Source organism: Bidens hawaiensis, unplaced genomic scaffold, assembly GCF_021521415.1.
Source record: "Bidens hawaiensis isolate Kalapana, Puna unplaced genomic scaffold, B.hawaiensis_p1.1 tig00009618_1, whole genome shotgun sequence".
Taxonomy (NCBI): domain Eukaryota; kingdom Viridiplantae; phylum Streptophyta; class Magnoliopsida; order Asterales; family Asteraceae; genus Bidens; species Bidens hawaiensis.
In genome coordinates, this window is record NW_027491719.1 from 589,116 (window position 1) to 606,656 (window position 17,541).

The following is a 17,541-nucleotide window of genomic DNA, read 5'->3' on the forward strand; positions in this document are numbered from 1 at the left end:
TTTATTTGAAAATGCTAAGCCGAACTGACATTTTTTTTACTAAAACTAAAATGAGCCCAATTTGAATAAGCCCAATTGTAACCCAAATACCCATGTCCCCTAAAACCTTTTTCGATCTAGATCTATATTTAAAAGCTGGAGTAAATAAAACTAATTAAAGACAAATTTATAAGCTAAATAAAAAAACTTAACACATTAAAATAAATAAAAATTAATAGGGGTTGATTGGATCCATGGACTACATATTTTTTTTCGAAAGAATCTAGTATATAGAAAGGGTTTTGTGAAGAATCTGGTAAAAGTTTTGTAACTAAAGTAGTACTTATAGCGTACTGTTTTTTAATTGAAAACATCTCCAATTTAGTTTGAAATTGTCTACCCTAATTAATTCATTTTTGAAACTCACTGCTCCATAGCTATGTAACACATAGTGTATATGAATATTATTATTAGAGTTTTTTTTTTGTTACATTTAAATTCTGTTATTACAAGAGAAGATAAAGAAATACATGGAAATATTAAATAACACATGGTTAATAAAATTATTACTTATGGGCGGCTTAATACATGTTTCACCAAGCCAGGGAAATGTATATTCATAAAGTAGTCTTTCCAGTCAATAGACCTGGTATCAAAAGAAAACGTCTCCATCCCATCTTTGAAGCTCTCTTTGTATATGCAAAGTAATTTGTTGAGATTGGTATCATCAAAACTATATATTGTGAAACATATAATTATTCAAAAAGATCATCTATATATAAACACAATGCTTATTGAGACTTTAGGAAATTAGTTAAGTTCCACTACAAGTTTGGGACTTGGGAGCAGGGGTGTCAATTCCTGACATGACCCGAAACCTGACACGAAAAAATGTAGGTTTCAAGTCGGCTGACACAACATCCGAACCCGACATGTTTTTAAAAAAAGGTTGGCTTGTTAATCCTTTTAAGAATTTTTGAGAAGTTAAAAATTTGATTTTATAGATTATAAGTTTTAAATTTTAAAGTTAAATACTTTGATTTTTAATATTCATATATCAATTAACTTTTAAAAATAAAAATAATTTCTTTTTAAACTACTTTTATCTACATTTTACTTTCAATATTTTTATTTTATTAGGTCTAACTGATTATTCTCAGATTATATTCATTCGTTTATTTTTATCTTAAGCTAATTATGTGAATTTAAGTTTGTTAACTGGGAATGAGATATTAATACACAAAAACAATTAGATCTATCACAAATTATTAAAATGTTTTATATGAATAAGAGTAATTAATTGTTTAATTTATTACTAACTCATTAGGTATTACTCACATATGTAAATGAACGTAAAATGGGTTGACCCAAAACACGACCTGAAAGTGACACAAATTTAATGGGTCGACACGACACAAATAAATATATGGGTTGGGTTAAGGTTAAAGAATCTCAACACACTAATTGCCCGCCATTCCGTCAACCCGAAACCCATCAACCCAGTATGATTGATACCCTAATTGGAAGTATGGTTTAAATCTCTGGATTATTAGTTTAGAAAGGATTTTCTGAATTTGATAATAAAAAATAAAAGGTATTCTATATTTTTGGTCATCTTTCCATCACTTCTTTTAAAACCAATTCAATTTTTCCAACATTATCTATACTCTCTAATAAAAGCCTACAAGTTTTGCCACTTGTCACTCCTACATTAAATTCCACATTTTTAACAAATTTATATTAATAAAATAATAGTTACAATTCTTAGAATTTTTGCTTCAAAATTTGTTAATTTAATATTTACTTCATATTTTTTTTCAAGCATTTAATATTTATAATTATCTTTTACTTTAAAATTGTTTTAAAGAATATTGTACAACAATTATGTTAATAGCGTTTAACAGGTTTATTGTTTCTTGTATACTGATTATTTATTAAATATTGTATTTTTAAGAACTGCCTGTGTAGTACACGGGCCTCAAACTAGTTAATTATAACCAACACCATTACACCTAATCAGTTAGTGGAACTGTTTTTTTTTTTGGGAGTGTTATAAGGTGTTCAATTTCGTTTTTAATGTAATATTGTTAGGTGCGGAACTGTTTTCGGGTGTGTTATATGGTGTGTAAAATGTTCTAGTCGAGCTCCTTGCTAGACTAGTTCTTTTTTTAATAACATTTTCATTTTAAAAAAATTTGGTGGAACTTATAGTTTTCAAAAATTGCTAAATATACTATGAATGAAAGAACTATTGAATTACATCATATTGATGAGAACGTATGGTTTATAAAGATCTGCAAGTCTTAGTATAACTTTGATCTCTCGGTCAGCATTGAAATACCAAGCATTAAAAGCGCCCAAAAGTACAATGTTTGCATACTTGACTACCTTCAAAAGAACAAGTAAAATGTTAACAAAAAATATTTTAGTTGGCTTTTTTTTTTTCACTATAAATCTTAAAGTAACAAGAGGACACCTTTAAGGGGATCATGTATCTGATTGCCATATATATGTTGAAGCTAGACATGGAACTCAACAAGGTAAATGTATTAGGTGGTCTGATGGGGTTTCCTTGCCGATTTATTAATGGATACTTCGCAAAGTAATCGCATATGTAATTTGTGAGTCTAGAAATTTGCAATGGGTTTGACATGGATGATCCCACATGATAAATGGTCCTTGAGTAAGGTTTATTGAGATGAACTACAATTGCTACGAGCATAGCGTTAATCACCATGTCCGCTGGAATCTACATGTAAATTCAATAACAAAAATGTAAGTTGGTATCATGATGTTTTGTAAATTACCAAACTTGATGATGACAATGGGACTTACCAAGTCAAGTACTTTGGAAGGATCTCCAAGAAAGGTAGAAGTCCTGCCTCTACCATATGCAACACTGAAACTGTCGGTGGTTCTAGAACGAATTTAGGCGAAAAAGGTTAGCTAAAGCACGATATATCTATTCAAAAACATGTCCATAGCAAGATCAAATTTAAATTACTTGATGCCTTCGATCCATCCAGGAAAGGGTTCTTTATAGATACTGGTAATGATGGTAGGACGTAGTATGACGAATGGCACATCTTGTCTTCGTCCCTCAAGCAATAACATTTCCCCCATCGCCTTTGTCAATGTATACGTATTGGGCCATCCATGAAATTTTGCCCTTTAAAAAGTGAATTCAAAATAATTATTCTATTGATGAACTCCTTGTTTGATCTATGTAATTTAGGAGTATTCTAGTTTGTCGTTTATAAAAAAATACACAACAATTAATGTTCTCTCTTCACTATTGGAAAAATGTCTAATGATATTGAAGAGAAATAATGAGAAACCTTTGAATACCAAAATCCTTCATGTAAGATGAAATGGCTTCTTCATTAGCTTTATCAATGATGAGTTGCCTATGTCTTTCTTGTATCATCTTCTTCTCCTCGTTGATGTTGAGATCGTTTTTGCCATTAAGCGTCTCACTCATTTTAAATGGCGTTTCCATAATGATTCCTGACTTCTCACCCACGACATAAGCTGAAATAAAATCAAGTTTCCATTTATCACAGGAAATTAAAAATCAATTTAAGCGAGTACGCCATAAAACGTGTTTAGACCATTTATGAAACATTTTTTTTAAAAGTGTCAGTAAATCGAACTATGTTAATTTTTCTTTAGCATACATACCTGTGGATACATGAAGAACTAGCTTGATGTTAGTACATTCATTGACAAAGCTGGAAACATGCTTAACTCCAAGAGTGTTAATTGCGAATGCTACGTCATATCTACAAGAGTGTAATTTTTTTCCACATACATTATGTATTTATTGCTTAACTTTTCATTATTTGAATAATCCTGTGTATCACGCGAGTTCTAAAACTTAGTTACAAGACATGTCAGGGATACCTTTCATCAAAGTTTGTATTGGCAGCAGAGTTAACAACAATATCCACTTGTCTTCGCATCTCATTTAACAATTCCATGTTTGTCACTCCTAAATTTTCCATGGCCATATCTCCAGCCACCGGTATTACCTTTTCGGATATTAATGTATGGAAATGCGTACCAAGTTTCTGTTTTATGACCCTAAATAGGTCCTTTCCGATTACCTATATATATGGCTGATCACATCACGTACTCGAATACATTGTACCAATGACCTATTGGTCGAGTGGTATGATATCTAAATTTGAGATGGTAGGTTCAAAATTTTGCAAATGCAACTAAACTCCATGTCAAAATTTTTATCACATTTATACATATTACATGTAAATATAGTACCTCTGAGTGTAACCGATGCATGGCCGAATTTGAATCTGAACCTCTTATAAGTAGATAGAGCTTTTTTATATTTGGTTGTACTCTAAGTATCTTCTCAACAAAAACTACATAATTTATACATACGGATCAAAATAATTATTAATAAAAAAGGGATATGGGGTTCATACACACTCAAAGAGGAAAAGACGAACAACATTTGTCTTTGTCATACACACACAAGGGTGTATAATTTCTAAAAGAGGTGTATGAAACCATGATCCCAATTTAGATTGTTAGGGAGATTAGTAGCCAGTGGCGGACCCAGGATTTTTTGTCAATGGGGTCCCAATTTTTTCGGTTTACAAAATTTTTCGGGTCGGTCGTTATTCGGGTTGGGTCGAGGCGAGGAACATAATAAAACACGGAACTATGGTGTCATTGGAAACGAGTAAGTAGAAAGAATCTAAATTAGAAATTAGATGAAACATACACTTTTAATTCATACCCGAAAAACATGAACGTAATCTATATATATGGTCTTACATAATTGACCAAAACATGAAAAAATAACTCTAACACAAATAAATGATTAATTAAAATATACATACACAAGGTAAATAATAAAAGAATATGCAAAATCCATGTTAACATTATATATGTTGCATGGTGATAATGACTATATGAGAGAAACTAACAAAAAGCACAAATACCCTAACTGAATAACTAAGACTAGGATATTAAAAAAACAACAAAAAAGGAGTATGGTGGGGCTTGAATCTACAACCTCTCACAAGTAAAACAAGGGACTTTCCACTGTACCAGTTCAATCCTAATAGTATGGGTTCCAAGTATTATTTTTTATGGGGTCCTTACAAAATTTAATATACCGTCTCTAAGTAATTTTTAAAAAACATCGGTGTCCCGGGACCCCGATCGGACCTATATGGGTCCGCCCCTGTTAGTAGCCCAGAAGGATACTTTTTCCTAGAAATCCAGTGGCTCCGGTGACTAAAATATTTTTGTTTGCGAAAGACTCGATCATGCTTTCCATTTCCATGTAAAGACTCCAGAGAGTGTGATTCATCAATATTTTATGCGTACTATATATAGGAGAAAAGTTTGGCTGGTTGGTTTGAAAATTAATTAAATCGCAACAGACACCTAATTGTGGCTTGATAGTACTTCTTGTATACCAACCAATTAAGGGGGTGTTTGGGAAGCCTTATTTTTACATCCTTATGACTTATAACTTATGAAAAGTTAGAAAAGGTGCATGGGATTACTTATTATGTGAGAGGATAAGTTGATAATTTACAAACTTATAACTTATTGCTATAATTCATAAGGAGGCAAAAATAAGAAATCCCAAACATCTCCTAAGTAGGAAACTTGATTATTCTTCTAAGGAAACTAGCAGTGCTAGCAATTGCATTGCTAATTAATCATTTTTTACCAATGTTACTCTGAACCACTCGAGTTAGTGGCACGACTCCTTTCAAGTACAATACTCCTTTTATACATTTACAATTTAATTTAATGTCTAAGGGATTTAAATAAAATGTGATTCATACCACCATCAATTCATTGTATGTAGTGATAGCAAGAAGAAAATTTTGAGCATGTTTTGCTCGTAGACACTCAAAAAAGGCTTTTTGTCTACTTGTCATGTCAAAGTGTGTTTCCAAGTCGTGAACATTTTTACTAAAAAGAGCACTCGTCAATGCGTGTTGGGATTTAGGAGACGGTTTCCTTATTTTTATAAACACTAAATTTGAAGCTTGGAATCATATCATGAAAACAAGCCAAAGCACAAGAATAATCAGAATTCATACCACATATACACTGTCTCGTAGGATGTGGTCCTGAAGCACCCACGATCGGGCCATCGAGGCCATAAAACTGCCGAATACAACCCTAAACGCCCCATTCTTAATGGGCAAGGAAGCAAGTCACCATTTGAGATCTTCAAAGAAAGGACTTCCACAAACTACAGTGTCCTCAATTGCCTCGTGCATTCCTTTGTTAAAGAACAACGATGCCTCCATCATGTGTATAGGTTGACATGTTCTCAAGCCAAAGAAAAGATTAGCAATACCCATACACGATCGAAAAAAAAGTAGCCAACTTTGTGGGTCACCAAGTGTTGGGAGAAGACACATCAAATCAACAACATTAGCATTTATGTTCTTTGCCAACCCCCTAATAAAACCGGTTTCTTTGCTAATAGCTCCTCGTAGGAGCTTTATTCCTAATGACAGTCTCCCGATGTCAACAGGAAATAAATCGTCACGAGACTTCCTACCGTCACAAGAAGGCCAAAATATGTCAATTTTCTTAATATTTAGTTCAAGACCCAAAGTTGGACCCATCACCTTAATGATATTTAACACCTACCTCATCTGAATCTCCAATAACAGTCCCATCATCTAACGCCTACCTTTGTGCATCAAGAAGCTTGTAGTAGTCTTGAATCTGATGCAAAAAGGGGGTGTAAAACAAGGGCGAAAAGAAGTGGTCCTAATGTGTCTCCTTGTTGAAACCCCCCGTGACGGACCAAATGTGCCATCTCCAATATACAATCTCGATGGCTTACCGTATAAAAATTTTACCCATCGGGAAATAAAAGGGCACTTGATCCTTACCTCATGAAGTAAAGTTGGTCTATCCACTATATTAAATGCATTAGAAAAATCCGTTGCAAGCATTGCAGGAGGAACCCATTTGTGTGGTACTCACTCAGAACCCTGTAGGCGCTATCTAATTTGGCCTCTGCGCCACCCAACACGCCAACTCCAAACCGGAAGTCATTAAAGTTTCTGGTCATTTCTTTACCAGCATATTTCATAGTAACCATATAAATCAGGCGCCTCCATACAGTACTCACTGCAATAGGACGATGTCGTTGTCGGGTTTTAAAAGCTAATTAAGAGGAGCAGACACAACCAACTCTGCCAAAGTTGAAGTGCATCTCCTTCCTAACCATAAATTAACCACTGCAGTGATAGCACATATAAGGTCAGTGGCAATATCAGGCCCTTCTTCACAAAGAGCATCTAAAATATGTTGCGCCCTCAAACCGACCTTCCCACACGATGTAACATCCTGCTTTTGGTTATAATGATAAAATAAATTTCGTTTATTTGATAGTGGGTCGTTATCGGTTTAGATGATTAGAATATGAGTTGGGCTAGTGTTGGGTGAATGGATATGGGTTATGGACTTGGGTTATGAAAAGAAAGAAGGAAAGATCATGGGCTTAAGCCCATGATCCCTAAATATGTAAACCATAAACACCACTAAATTCCTCATTTACACATATTCCATACACCATTCAAAACACATACTTAAGCTCTCTCTCTCTCTCTAGCCGAAACCAAGAAAGAATCCGAGCACCGACCCGAGGTAATGATAGTTTATTATTGTATAAGCTTAAACCCGTTAGATAGAGTCACGAAACGACGAGCCGACACCGTTAAACCGTTTAAGTCACGAGATCCGGGTGGAATCGGGTATAATCCGAACCTATGATGAGCTTAGGGGTCACCCTAGCTCAGATCTGGATCGAACGGGACGAAAAACGGTGAAAAACGAGTTAAAACTCGTTTTTCCGACGTCTTCGCGGTTTTCCAGTGGCTTTCCGGCGGCGGCGCCGGAAAAGTTAATACGAGGATGTCAGGGAATGTTCTGACATTCCCTGACCTAACCCTAGTTCACTACGAGTATTTAACGAATTAAAGGTGATTCGCCAGCTGGTTCGTCTATGGGAACATAACGAACTAACTACAGTTCTTGTTCAATTCGTTAAGTTGATTCGCTGAGGAAAGAATAACGAACTGGCCTTAGTTCACGTCCAGATTCGTTAAGGAGAAGATAACGAATTAACCCCCAATTCGTTATAGTAATTCGTTAAGGAAACAACGAATTAGAAGGTCCAATTCGTTACCTCGACTGATTCGCTATGTGGACTGGTTCGTTATGGACTGATTCGTTATAAGATCCAGTTCGCTTAATAACTAGTTCGTTAAAGGGTTCAATTCGCTGCATGGATCAGTTCGTTAAGATAACACAATTCGTTAAGAACCAAGTAACGAACCAGAAGTTTGATAGAATGACAGAACAGTCCCTGGACTTAGAAAAGAATGATTTAATTACAAAGAAGCCCTTGGATTTTAAGTAGCAAATTATTTAATGATTCAAAATCCTAATGAAAAATGTGTTAAGACAGTTTATACACATTCAAATACCATGCAATTCTTTTTAATTTTTAATTAAGAAACAACATTTTTAACTTTGCATGCAATTTTATTCAACTTGAACAATAGTAGGTAGGACATGTTTTTTTTTAATTATTTTTTATGTGGGTTGGTTTGGATTGACCCGCAATATTTCTTGTTTAAAATATTTAGGGATTAAACCGGATGTCACAAAATACGGACAAGCTGGTTAAAGAGTCAAAACAAATTTGGGTCAGAATCGGTACGTTCTTTATGGGTGAGGTTGAATTGTTCCAAAACATTTCGCATACAAGTTTTACCTATCTATAAACATAACTAGCTTGTCGAATTTGATTGTCACGAATTAAGTTCAGTAATATTTTGGTTTCTTGAATAAAATAAGGTTTTATGCATTAATAATACACTTTAGGCCTTTTTGAATATGTTCGGCACATTTAATCCGTTTACTTTTTAGCTAGCTTTTCTTATTTGAATATTTGGAGACAATGTCAAAATATAACCACAATTGACTCTTGTCATAAGTAAATGGATCAAAGTTATCACTTCTAGATTTCATACATATAAATAAATTTAAAGGACAATTTTTCTCGAATGGCTAAAAGTATTGATACACATTAATATCATGGTTGTGTTCACACCAAACTTCATCTTCAAGACATGATTCAGAACTTAATAATTTTTCACAATCTATTTTTTGTTCTTGCACGAATTCTCCAAAATACAATAAAAACTAGAAACGGATAAATTTGCCCCAGCAACTATAATGAGGTGTTTGCCATGTACGTGTCATCACAAAAACGCCCCAATACCACTACACATTCCCAAGAAAATGGGCGTTGCCCTATCTTGATTCCCGCTTTCCATCAATCATCATCATACATACATATTTTATTTTATTTAATGTGATCTAGTAAAACCGTTACACATCTTTTTTATTAGACATTTTTCATTTACATGGTTGTGACGTGACCGAACATATTTTCTTTTTTTAGTGAAGCCACTACAAATGACCTAAGTATAATAGTTGAGCTCCTTGTTTTATTGATTAGACTCAAACTCACATTTTAAGTTATTATAATATCACATATTAACATAATTAACTTAGAACATAATTAATATTAATAGCATTGCTAGTGTTATATGCATTTGTTTATTCGATTTATGTCCCTAGTGATTACTAGTAACTCATGTATTTGCATATATTACCGAAAAGCATATTAGCGTTTGTTTGTTTGTTTTTTTTATATCATTGAAGACTCCTATGATTTTATGAAAAAAAATTATGACTCAACTAATTTTTTTTATATTTTTATTTTATGTTTTTTTTCAAACGGTGACTTTCACAGTTAAACTATCTCACTGAGCGAACACGTTGCGCCCCGCCACCCCACTCAGGCCAACTATGTTGACATGATCGGGATCCACGCTGGCATCCGAGTTTGGCTTGGCGTTCCCGGTAAAACCCAGTTGGCTCATCCCGCCCGAAGGCACGACAGATTTTAATGCTCTGGTAAAATCCGGTCGGAATCAGGATTCGAACGCGAGCATCCGGGTCATCCATCATGATTCTGGCCATTGGGACAAACCCCTATGGTTTTTATTTTATGTTAATAAATGTTTTTTAAGCCCTACAAAATTAAATGACACCCAAATGCCAAAAAATTAAAAATAGGGGCCCGTTTTTATTTGAAAATGCTAAGCCGAACTGACATTTTTTTTACTAAAACTAAAATGAGCCCAATTTGAATAAGCCCAATTGTAACCCAAATACCCATGTCCCCTAAAACCTTTTTCGATCTAGATCTATATTTAAAAGCTGGAGTAAATAAAACTAATTAAAGACAAATTTATAAGCTAAATAAAAAAACTTAACACATTAAAATAAATAAAAATTAATAGGGGTTGATTGGATCCATGGACTACATATTTTTTTTCGAAAGAATCTAGTATATAGAAAGGGTTTTGTGAAGAATCTGGTAAAAGTTTTGTAACTAAAGTAGTACTTATAGCGTACTGTTTTTTAATTGAAAACATCTCCAATTTAGTTTGAAATTGTCTACCCTAATTAATTCATTTTTGAAACTCACTGCTCCATAGCTATGTAACACATAGTGTATATGAATATTATTATTAGAGTTTTTTTTTTGTTACATTTAAATTCTGTTATTACAAGAGAAGATAAAGAAATACATGGAAATATTAAATAACACATGGTTAATAAAATTATTACTTATGGGCGGCTTAATACATGTTTCACCAAGCCAGGGAAATGTATATTCATAAAGTAGTCTTTCCAGTCAATAGACCTGGTATCAAAAGAAAACGTCTCCATCCCATCTTTGAAGCTCTCTTTGTATATGCAAAGTAATTTGTTGAGATTGGTATCATCAAAACTATATATTGTGAAACATATAATTATTCAAAAAGATCATCTATATATAAACACAATGCTTATTGAGACTTTAGGAAATTAGTTAAGTTCCACTACAAGTTTGGGACTTGGGAGCAGGGGTGTCAATTCCTGACATGACCCGAAACCTGACACGAAAAAATGTAGGTTTCAAGTCGGCTGACACAACATCCGAACCCGACATGTTTTTAAAAAAAGGTTGGCTTGTTAATCCTTTTAAGAATTTTTGAGAAGTTAAAAATTTGATTTTATAGATTATAAGTTTTAAATTTTAAAGTTAAATACTTTGATTTTTAATATTCATATATCAATTAACTTTTAAAAATAAAAATAATTTCTTTTTAAACTACTTTTATCTACATTTTACTTTCAATATTTTTATTTTATTAGGTCTAACTGATTATTCTCAGATTATATTCATTCGTTTATTTTTATCTTAAGCTAATTATGTGAATTTAAGTTTGTTAACTGGGAATGAGATATTAATACACAAAAACAATTAGATCTATCACAAATTATTAAAATGTTTTATATGAATAAGAGTAATTAATTGTTTAATTTATTACTAACTCATTAGGTATTACTCACATATGTAAATGAACGTAAAATGGGTTGACCCAAAACACGACCTGAAAGTGACACAAATTTAATGGGTCGACACGACACAAATAAATATATGGGTTGGGTTAAGGTTAAAGAATCTCAACACACTAATTGCCCGCCATTCCGTCAACCCGAAACCCATCAACCCAGTATGATTGATACCCTAATTGGAAGTATGGTTTAAATCTCTGGATTATTAATTTAGAAAGGATTTTCTGAATTTGATAATAAAAAATAAAAGGTATTCTATATTTTTGGTCATCTTTCCATCACTTCTTTTAAAACCAATTCAATTTTTCCAACAGTATCTATACTCTCTAATAAAAGCCTACAAGTTTTGCCACTTGTCACTCCTACATTAAATTCCACATTTTTAACAAATTTATATTAATGAAATAATAGTTACAATTCTTAGAATTTTTGCTTCAAAATTTGTTAATTTAATATTTACTTCATATTTTTTTTCAAGCATTTGATATTTATAATTATCTTTTACTTTAAAATTGTTTTAAAGAATATTGTACAACAATTATGTTAATAGCGTTTAACAGGTTTATTGTTTCTTGTATACTGATTATTTATTAAATATTGTATTTTTAAGAACTGCCTGTGTAGTACACGGGCCTCAAACTAGTTAATTATAACCAACACCATTACACCTAATCAGTTAGTGGAACTGTTTTTTTTTTTTTGGGAGTGTTATAAGGTGTTCAATTTCGTTTTTAATGTAATATTGTTAGGTGCGGAACTGTTTTCGGGTGTGTTATATGGTGTGTAAAATGTTCTAGTCGAGCTCCTTGCTAGACTAGTTCTTTTTTTAATAACATTTTCATTTTAAAAAAATTTGGTGGAACTTATAGTTTTCAAAAATTGCTAAATATACTATGAATGAAAGAACTATTGAATTACATCATATTGATGAGAACGTATGGTTTATAAAGATCTGCAAGTCTTAGTATAACTTTGATCTCTCGGTCAGCATTGAAATACCAAGCATTAAAAGCGCCCAAAAGTACAATGTTTGCATACTTGACTACCTTCAAAAGAACAAGTAAAATGTTAACAAAAAATATTTTAGTTGGCTTTTTTTTTCACTATAAATCTTAAAGTAACAAGAGGACACCTTTAAGGGGATCATGTATCTGATTGCCATATATATGTTGAAGCTAGACATGGAACTCAACAAGGTAAATGTATTAGGTGGTCTGATGGGGTTTCCTTGCCGATTTATTAATGGATACTTCGCAAAGTAATCGCATATGTAATTTGTGAGTCTAGAAATTTGCAATGGGTTTGACATGGATGATCCCACATGATAAATGGTCCTTGAGTAAGGTTTATTGAGATGAACTACAATTGCTACGAGCATAGCGTTAATCACCATGTCCGCTGGAATCTACATGTAAATTCAATAACAAAAATGTAAGTTGGTATCATGATGTTTTGTAAATTACCAAACTTGATGATGACAATGGGACTTACCAAGTCAAGTACTTTGGAAGGATCTCCAAGAAAGGTAGAAGTCCTGCCTCTACCATATGGAACACTGAAACTGTCGATGGTTCTAGAACGAATTTAGGCGAAAAAGGTTAGCTAAAGCACGATATATCTATTCAAAAACATGTCCATAGCAAGATCAAATTTAAATTACTTGATGCCTTCGATCCATCCAGGAAAGGGTTCTTTATAGATACTGGTAATGATGGTAGGACGTAGTATGACGAATGGCACATCTTGTCTTCGTCCCTCAAGCAATAACATTTCCCCCATCGCCTTTGTCAATGTATACGTATTGGGCCATCCATGAAATTTTGCCCTTTAAAAAGTGAATTCAAAATAATTATTCTATTGATGAACTCCTTGTTTGATCTATGTAATTTAGGAGTATTCTAGTTTGTCGTTTATAAAAAAATACACAACAATTAATGTTCTCTCTTCACTATTGGAAAAATGTCTAATGATATTGAAGAGAAATAGTGAGAAACCTTTGAATACCAAAATCCTTCATGTAAGATGAAATGGCTTCTTCATTAGCTTTATCAATGATGAGTTGCCTATGTCTTTCTTGTATCATCTTCTTCTCCTCGTTGATGTTGAGATCGTTTTTGCCATTAAGCGTCTCACTCATTTTAAATGGCGTTTCCATAATGATTCCTGACTTCTCACCCATGACATAAGCTGAAATAAAATCAAGTTTCCATTTATCACAGGAAATTAAAAATCAATTTAAGCGAGTACGCCATAAAACGTGTTTAGACCATTTATGAAACATTTTTTTTAAAAGTGTCAGTAAATCGAACTATGTTAATTTTTCTTTAGCATACATACCTGTGGATACATGAAGAACTAGCTTGATGTTAGTACATTCATTGACAAAGCTGGAAACATGCTTAACTCCAAGAGTGTTAATTGCGAATGCTACGTCATATCTACAAGAGTGTAATTTTTTTCCACATACATTATGTATTTATTGCTTAACTTTTCATTATTTGAATAATCCTGTGTATCACGCGAGTTCTAAAACTTAGTTACAAGACATGTCAGGGATACCTTTCATCAAAGTTTGTATTGGCAGCAGAGTTAACAACAATATCCACTTGTCTTCGCATCTCATTTAACAATTCCATGTTTGTCACTCCTAAATTTTCCATGGCCATATCTCCAGCCACCGGTATTACCTTTTCGGATATTAATGTATGGAAATGCGTACCAAGTTTCTGTTTTATGACCCTAAATAGGTCCTTTCCGATTACCTATATATATGGCTGATCACATCACGTACTCGAATACATTGTACCAATGACCTATTGGTCGAGTGGTATGATATCTAAATTTGAGATATTAGGTTCAAAATTTTGCAAATGCAACTAAACTCCATGTCAAAATTTTTATCACATTTATACATATTACATGTAAATATAGTACCTCTGAGTGTAACCGATGCATGGCCGAATTTGAATCTGAACCTCTTATAAGTAGATAGAGCTTTTTTATATTTGGTTGTACTCTAAGTATCTTCTCAACAAAAACTACATAAATTATACATACGGATCAAAATAATTATTAATAAAAAAGGGATATGGGGTTCATACACACTCAAAGAGGAAAAGACGAACAACATTTGTCTTTGTCATACACACACAAGGGTGTATAATTTCTAAAAGAGGTGTATGAAACCATGATCCCAATTTAGATTGTTAGGGAGATTAGTAGCCCAGAAGGATACTTTTTCCTAGAAATCCAGTGGCTCCGGTGACTAAAATATTTTTGTTTGCGAAAGACTCGATCATGCTTTCCATTTCCATGTAAAGACTCCAGAGAGTGTGATTCATCAATATTTTATGCGTACTATATATAGGAGAAAAGTTTGGCTGGTTGGTTTGAAAATTAATTAAATCGCAACAGACACCTAATTGTGGCTTGATAGTACTTGTATACCAACCAATTAAGGGGGTGTTTGGGAAGCCTTATTTTTACATTCTTATGACTTATAACTTATGAAAAGTTAGAAAAGGTGCATGGGATTACTTATTATGTGAGAGGATAAGTTGATAATTTACAAACTTATAACTTATTGCTATAATTCATAAGGAGGCAAAAATAAGAAATCCCAAACATCTCCTAAGTAGGAAACTTGATTATTCTTCTAAGGAAACTAGCAGTGCTAGCAATTGCATTGCTAATTAATCATTTTTTACCAATGTTACTCTGAACCACTCGAGTTAGTGGCACGACTCCTTTCAAGTACAATACTCCTTTTATACATTTACAATTTAATTTAATGTCTAAGGGATTTAAATAAAATGTGATTCATACCACCATCAATTCATTGTATGTAGTGATAGCAAGAAGAAAATTTTGAGCATGTTTTGCTCGTAGACACTCAAAAAAGGCTTTTTGTCTACTTGTCATGTCAAAGTGTGTTTCCAAGTCGTGAACATTTTTACTAAAAAGAGCACTCGCCAATGCGTGTTGGGATTTAGGAGACGGTTTCCTTATTTTTATAAACACTAAATTTGAAGCTTGGAATCATATCATGAAAACAAGCCAAAGCACAAGAATAATCAGAATTCATACCACATATACACTGTCTCGTAGGATGTGGTCCTGAAGCACCCACGATAGGGCCATCGAGGCCATAAAACTGCCGAATACAACCCTAAACGCCCCATTCTTAATGGGCAAGGAAGCAAGTCACCATTTGAGATCTTCAAAGAAAGGACTTCCACAAACTACAGTGTCCTCAATTGCCTCGTGCATTCCTTTGTTAAAGAACAACGATGCCTCCATCATGTGTATAGGTTGACATGTTTTCAAGCCAAAGAAAAGATTAGCAATACCCATACACGATCGAAGAAAAAGTAGCCCACTTTGTGGGTCACCAAGTGTTGGGAGAAGACACATCAAATCAACAACATTAGCATTTATGTTCTTTGCCAACCCCCTAATAAAACGGTTTCTTTGCTAATAGCTCCCCGTAGGAGCTTTATTCCTAATGACAGTCTCCCGATGTCAACAGGAAATAAATCGTCACGAGACTTCCTACCGTCACAAGAAGGCCAAAATATGTCAATTTTCTTAATATTTAGTTCAAGACCCAAAGTTGGACCCATCACCTTAATGATATTTAACACCTACCTCATCTGAATCTCCAATAACAGTCCCATCATCTAACACCTACCTTTGTGCATCAAGAAGCTTGTAGTAGTCTTGAATCTGATGCAAAAAGGGGGTGTAAAACAAGGGCGAAAAGAAGTGGTCCTAATGTGTCTCCTTGTTGAAACCCCCCGAGACGGACCAAATGTGCCATCTCCAATATACAATCTCGATGGCTTACCGTATAAAAATTTTACCCATCGGGAAATAAAAGGGCACTTGATCCTTACCTCATGAAGTAAAGTTGGTCTATCCACTATATTAAATGCATTAGAAAAATCCGTTGCAAGCATTGCAGGAGGAACCCATTTGTGTGGTACTCACTCAGAACCCTGTAGGCGCTATCTAATTTGGCCTCTGCGCCACCCAACACGCCAACTCCAAACCGGAAGTCATTAAAGTTTCTGGTCATTTCTTTACCAGCATATTTCATAGTAACCATATAAATCAGGCGCCTCCATACAGTACTCACTGCAATAGGACGATGTCGTTGTCGGGTTTTAAAAGCTAATTAAGAGGAGCAGACACAACCAACTCTGCCAAAGTTGAAGTGCATCTCCTTCCTAACCATAAATTAACCACTGCAGTGATAGCACATATAAGGTCAGTGGCAATATCAGGCCCTTCTTCACAAAGAGCATCTAAAATATGTTGCGCCCTCAAACCGACCTTCCCACACGATGTAACATCCTGCTTTTGGTTATAATGATAAAATAAATTTCGTTTATTTGATAGTGGGTCGTTATCGGTTTAGATGATTAGAATATGAGTTGGGCTAGTGTTGGGTGAATGGATATGGGTTATGGACTTGGGTTATGAAAAGAAAGAAGGAAAGACCATGGGCTTAAGCCCATGATCCCTAAATATGTAAACCATAAACACCACTAAATTCCTCATTTACACATATTCCATACACCATTCAAAACACATACTTAAGCTCTCTCTCTCTCTCTAGCCGAAACCAAGAAAGAATCCGAGCACCGACCCGAGGTAATGATAGTTTATTATTGTATGAGCTTAAACCCGTTAGATAGAGTCACGAAACGACGAGCCGACACCGTTAAACCGTTTAAGTCACGAGATCCGGGTGGAATCGGGTATAATCCGAACCTATGATGAGCTTAGGGGTCACCCTAGCTCAGATCTGGATCGAACGGGACGAAAAACGGTGAAAAACGAGTTAAAACTCGTTTTTCCGACGTCTTCGCGGTTTTCCAGTGGCTTTCCGGCGGCGGCGCCGGAAAAGTTAATACGAGGATGTCAGGGAATGTTCTGACATTCCCTGACCTAACCCTAGTTCACTACGAGTATTTAACGAATTAAAGGTGATTCGCCAGCTGGTTCGTCTATGGGAACATAACGAACTAACTACAGTTCTTGTTCAATTCGTTAAGTTGATTC

General features: G+C 34.1%; 2 protein-coding genes across 3 annotated transcripts; both read right to left on the bottom strand.

Moving 5' to 3' along the window:
- Positions 1–484: 484 nt before the first annotated feature.
- Positions 485–5,307, bottom strand: LOC143533114 (putative fatty acyl-CoA reductase 4). The gene is made up of 10 exons (XM_077027980.1): positions 5,215–5,307; positions 4,258–4,361; positions 3,883–4,085; positions 3,661–3,761; positions 3,318–3,510; positions 2,984–3,148; positions 2,815–2,896; positions 2,456–2,728; positions 2,240–2,367; positions 485–712 (listed from the first exon to the last, which is right to left on the bottom strand). The coding sequence occupies exons 1-10, from the start codon at positions 5,291–5,293 to the stop codon at positions 550–552; spliced, it is 1,491 nt and encodes a 496-aa protein (XP_076884095.1). The 5' UTR covers positions 5,294–5,307; the 3' UTR covers positions 485–549.
- A 5,329-nt stretch (positions 5,308–10,636) lies between these two features.
- Positions 10,637–14,930, bottom strand: LOC143533082 (putative fatty acyl-CoA reductase 4). Of its 2 annotated transcripts, XM_077027954.1 has the most exons (10): positions 14,711–14,928; positions 14,410–14,513; positions 14,035–14,237; positions 13,813–13,913; positions 13,470–13,662; positions 13,136–13,300; positions 12,967–13,048; positions 12,608–12,880; positions 12,394–12,521; positions 10,637–10,864 (listed from the first exon to the last, which is right to left on the bottom strand). In XM_077027954.1, exons 1-10 carry the CDS (start codon positions 14,814–14,816, stop codon positions 10,702–10,704), a joined length of 1,518 nt encoding a protein of 505 aa, XP_076884069.1. In that variant the 5' UTR covers positions 14,817–14,928; the 3' UTR covers positions 10,637–10,701. The 2 variants fall into 2 exon arrangements, with proteins under 2 accessions (XP_076884069.1, XP_076884070.1); XM_077027955.1 differs by lacking the exon at positions 12,608–12,880 and having other exon boundaries at positions 14,711–14,930.
- Between the last annotated feature and the right edge of the window lie 2,611 nt (positions 14,931–17,541).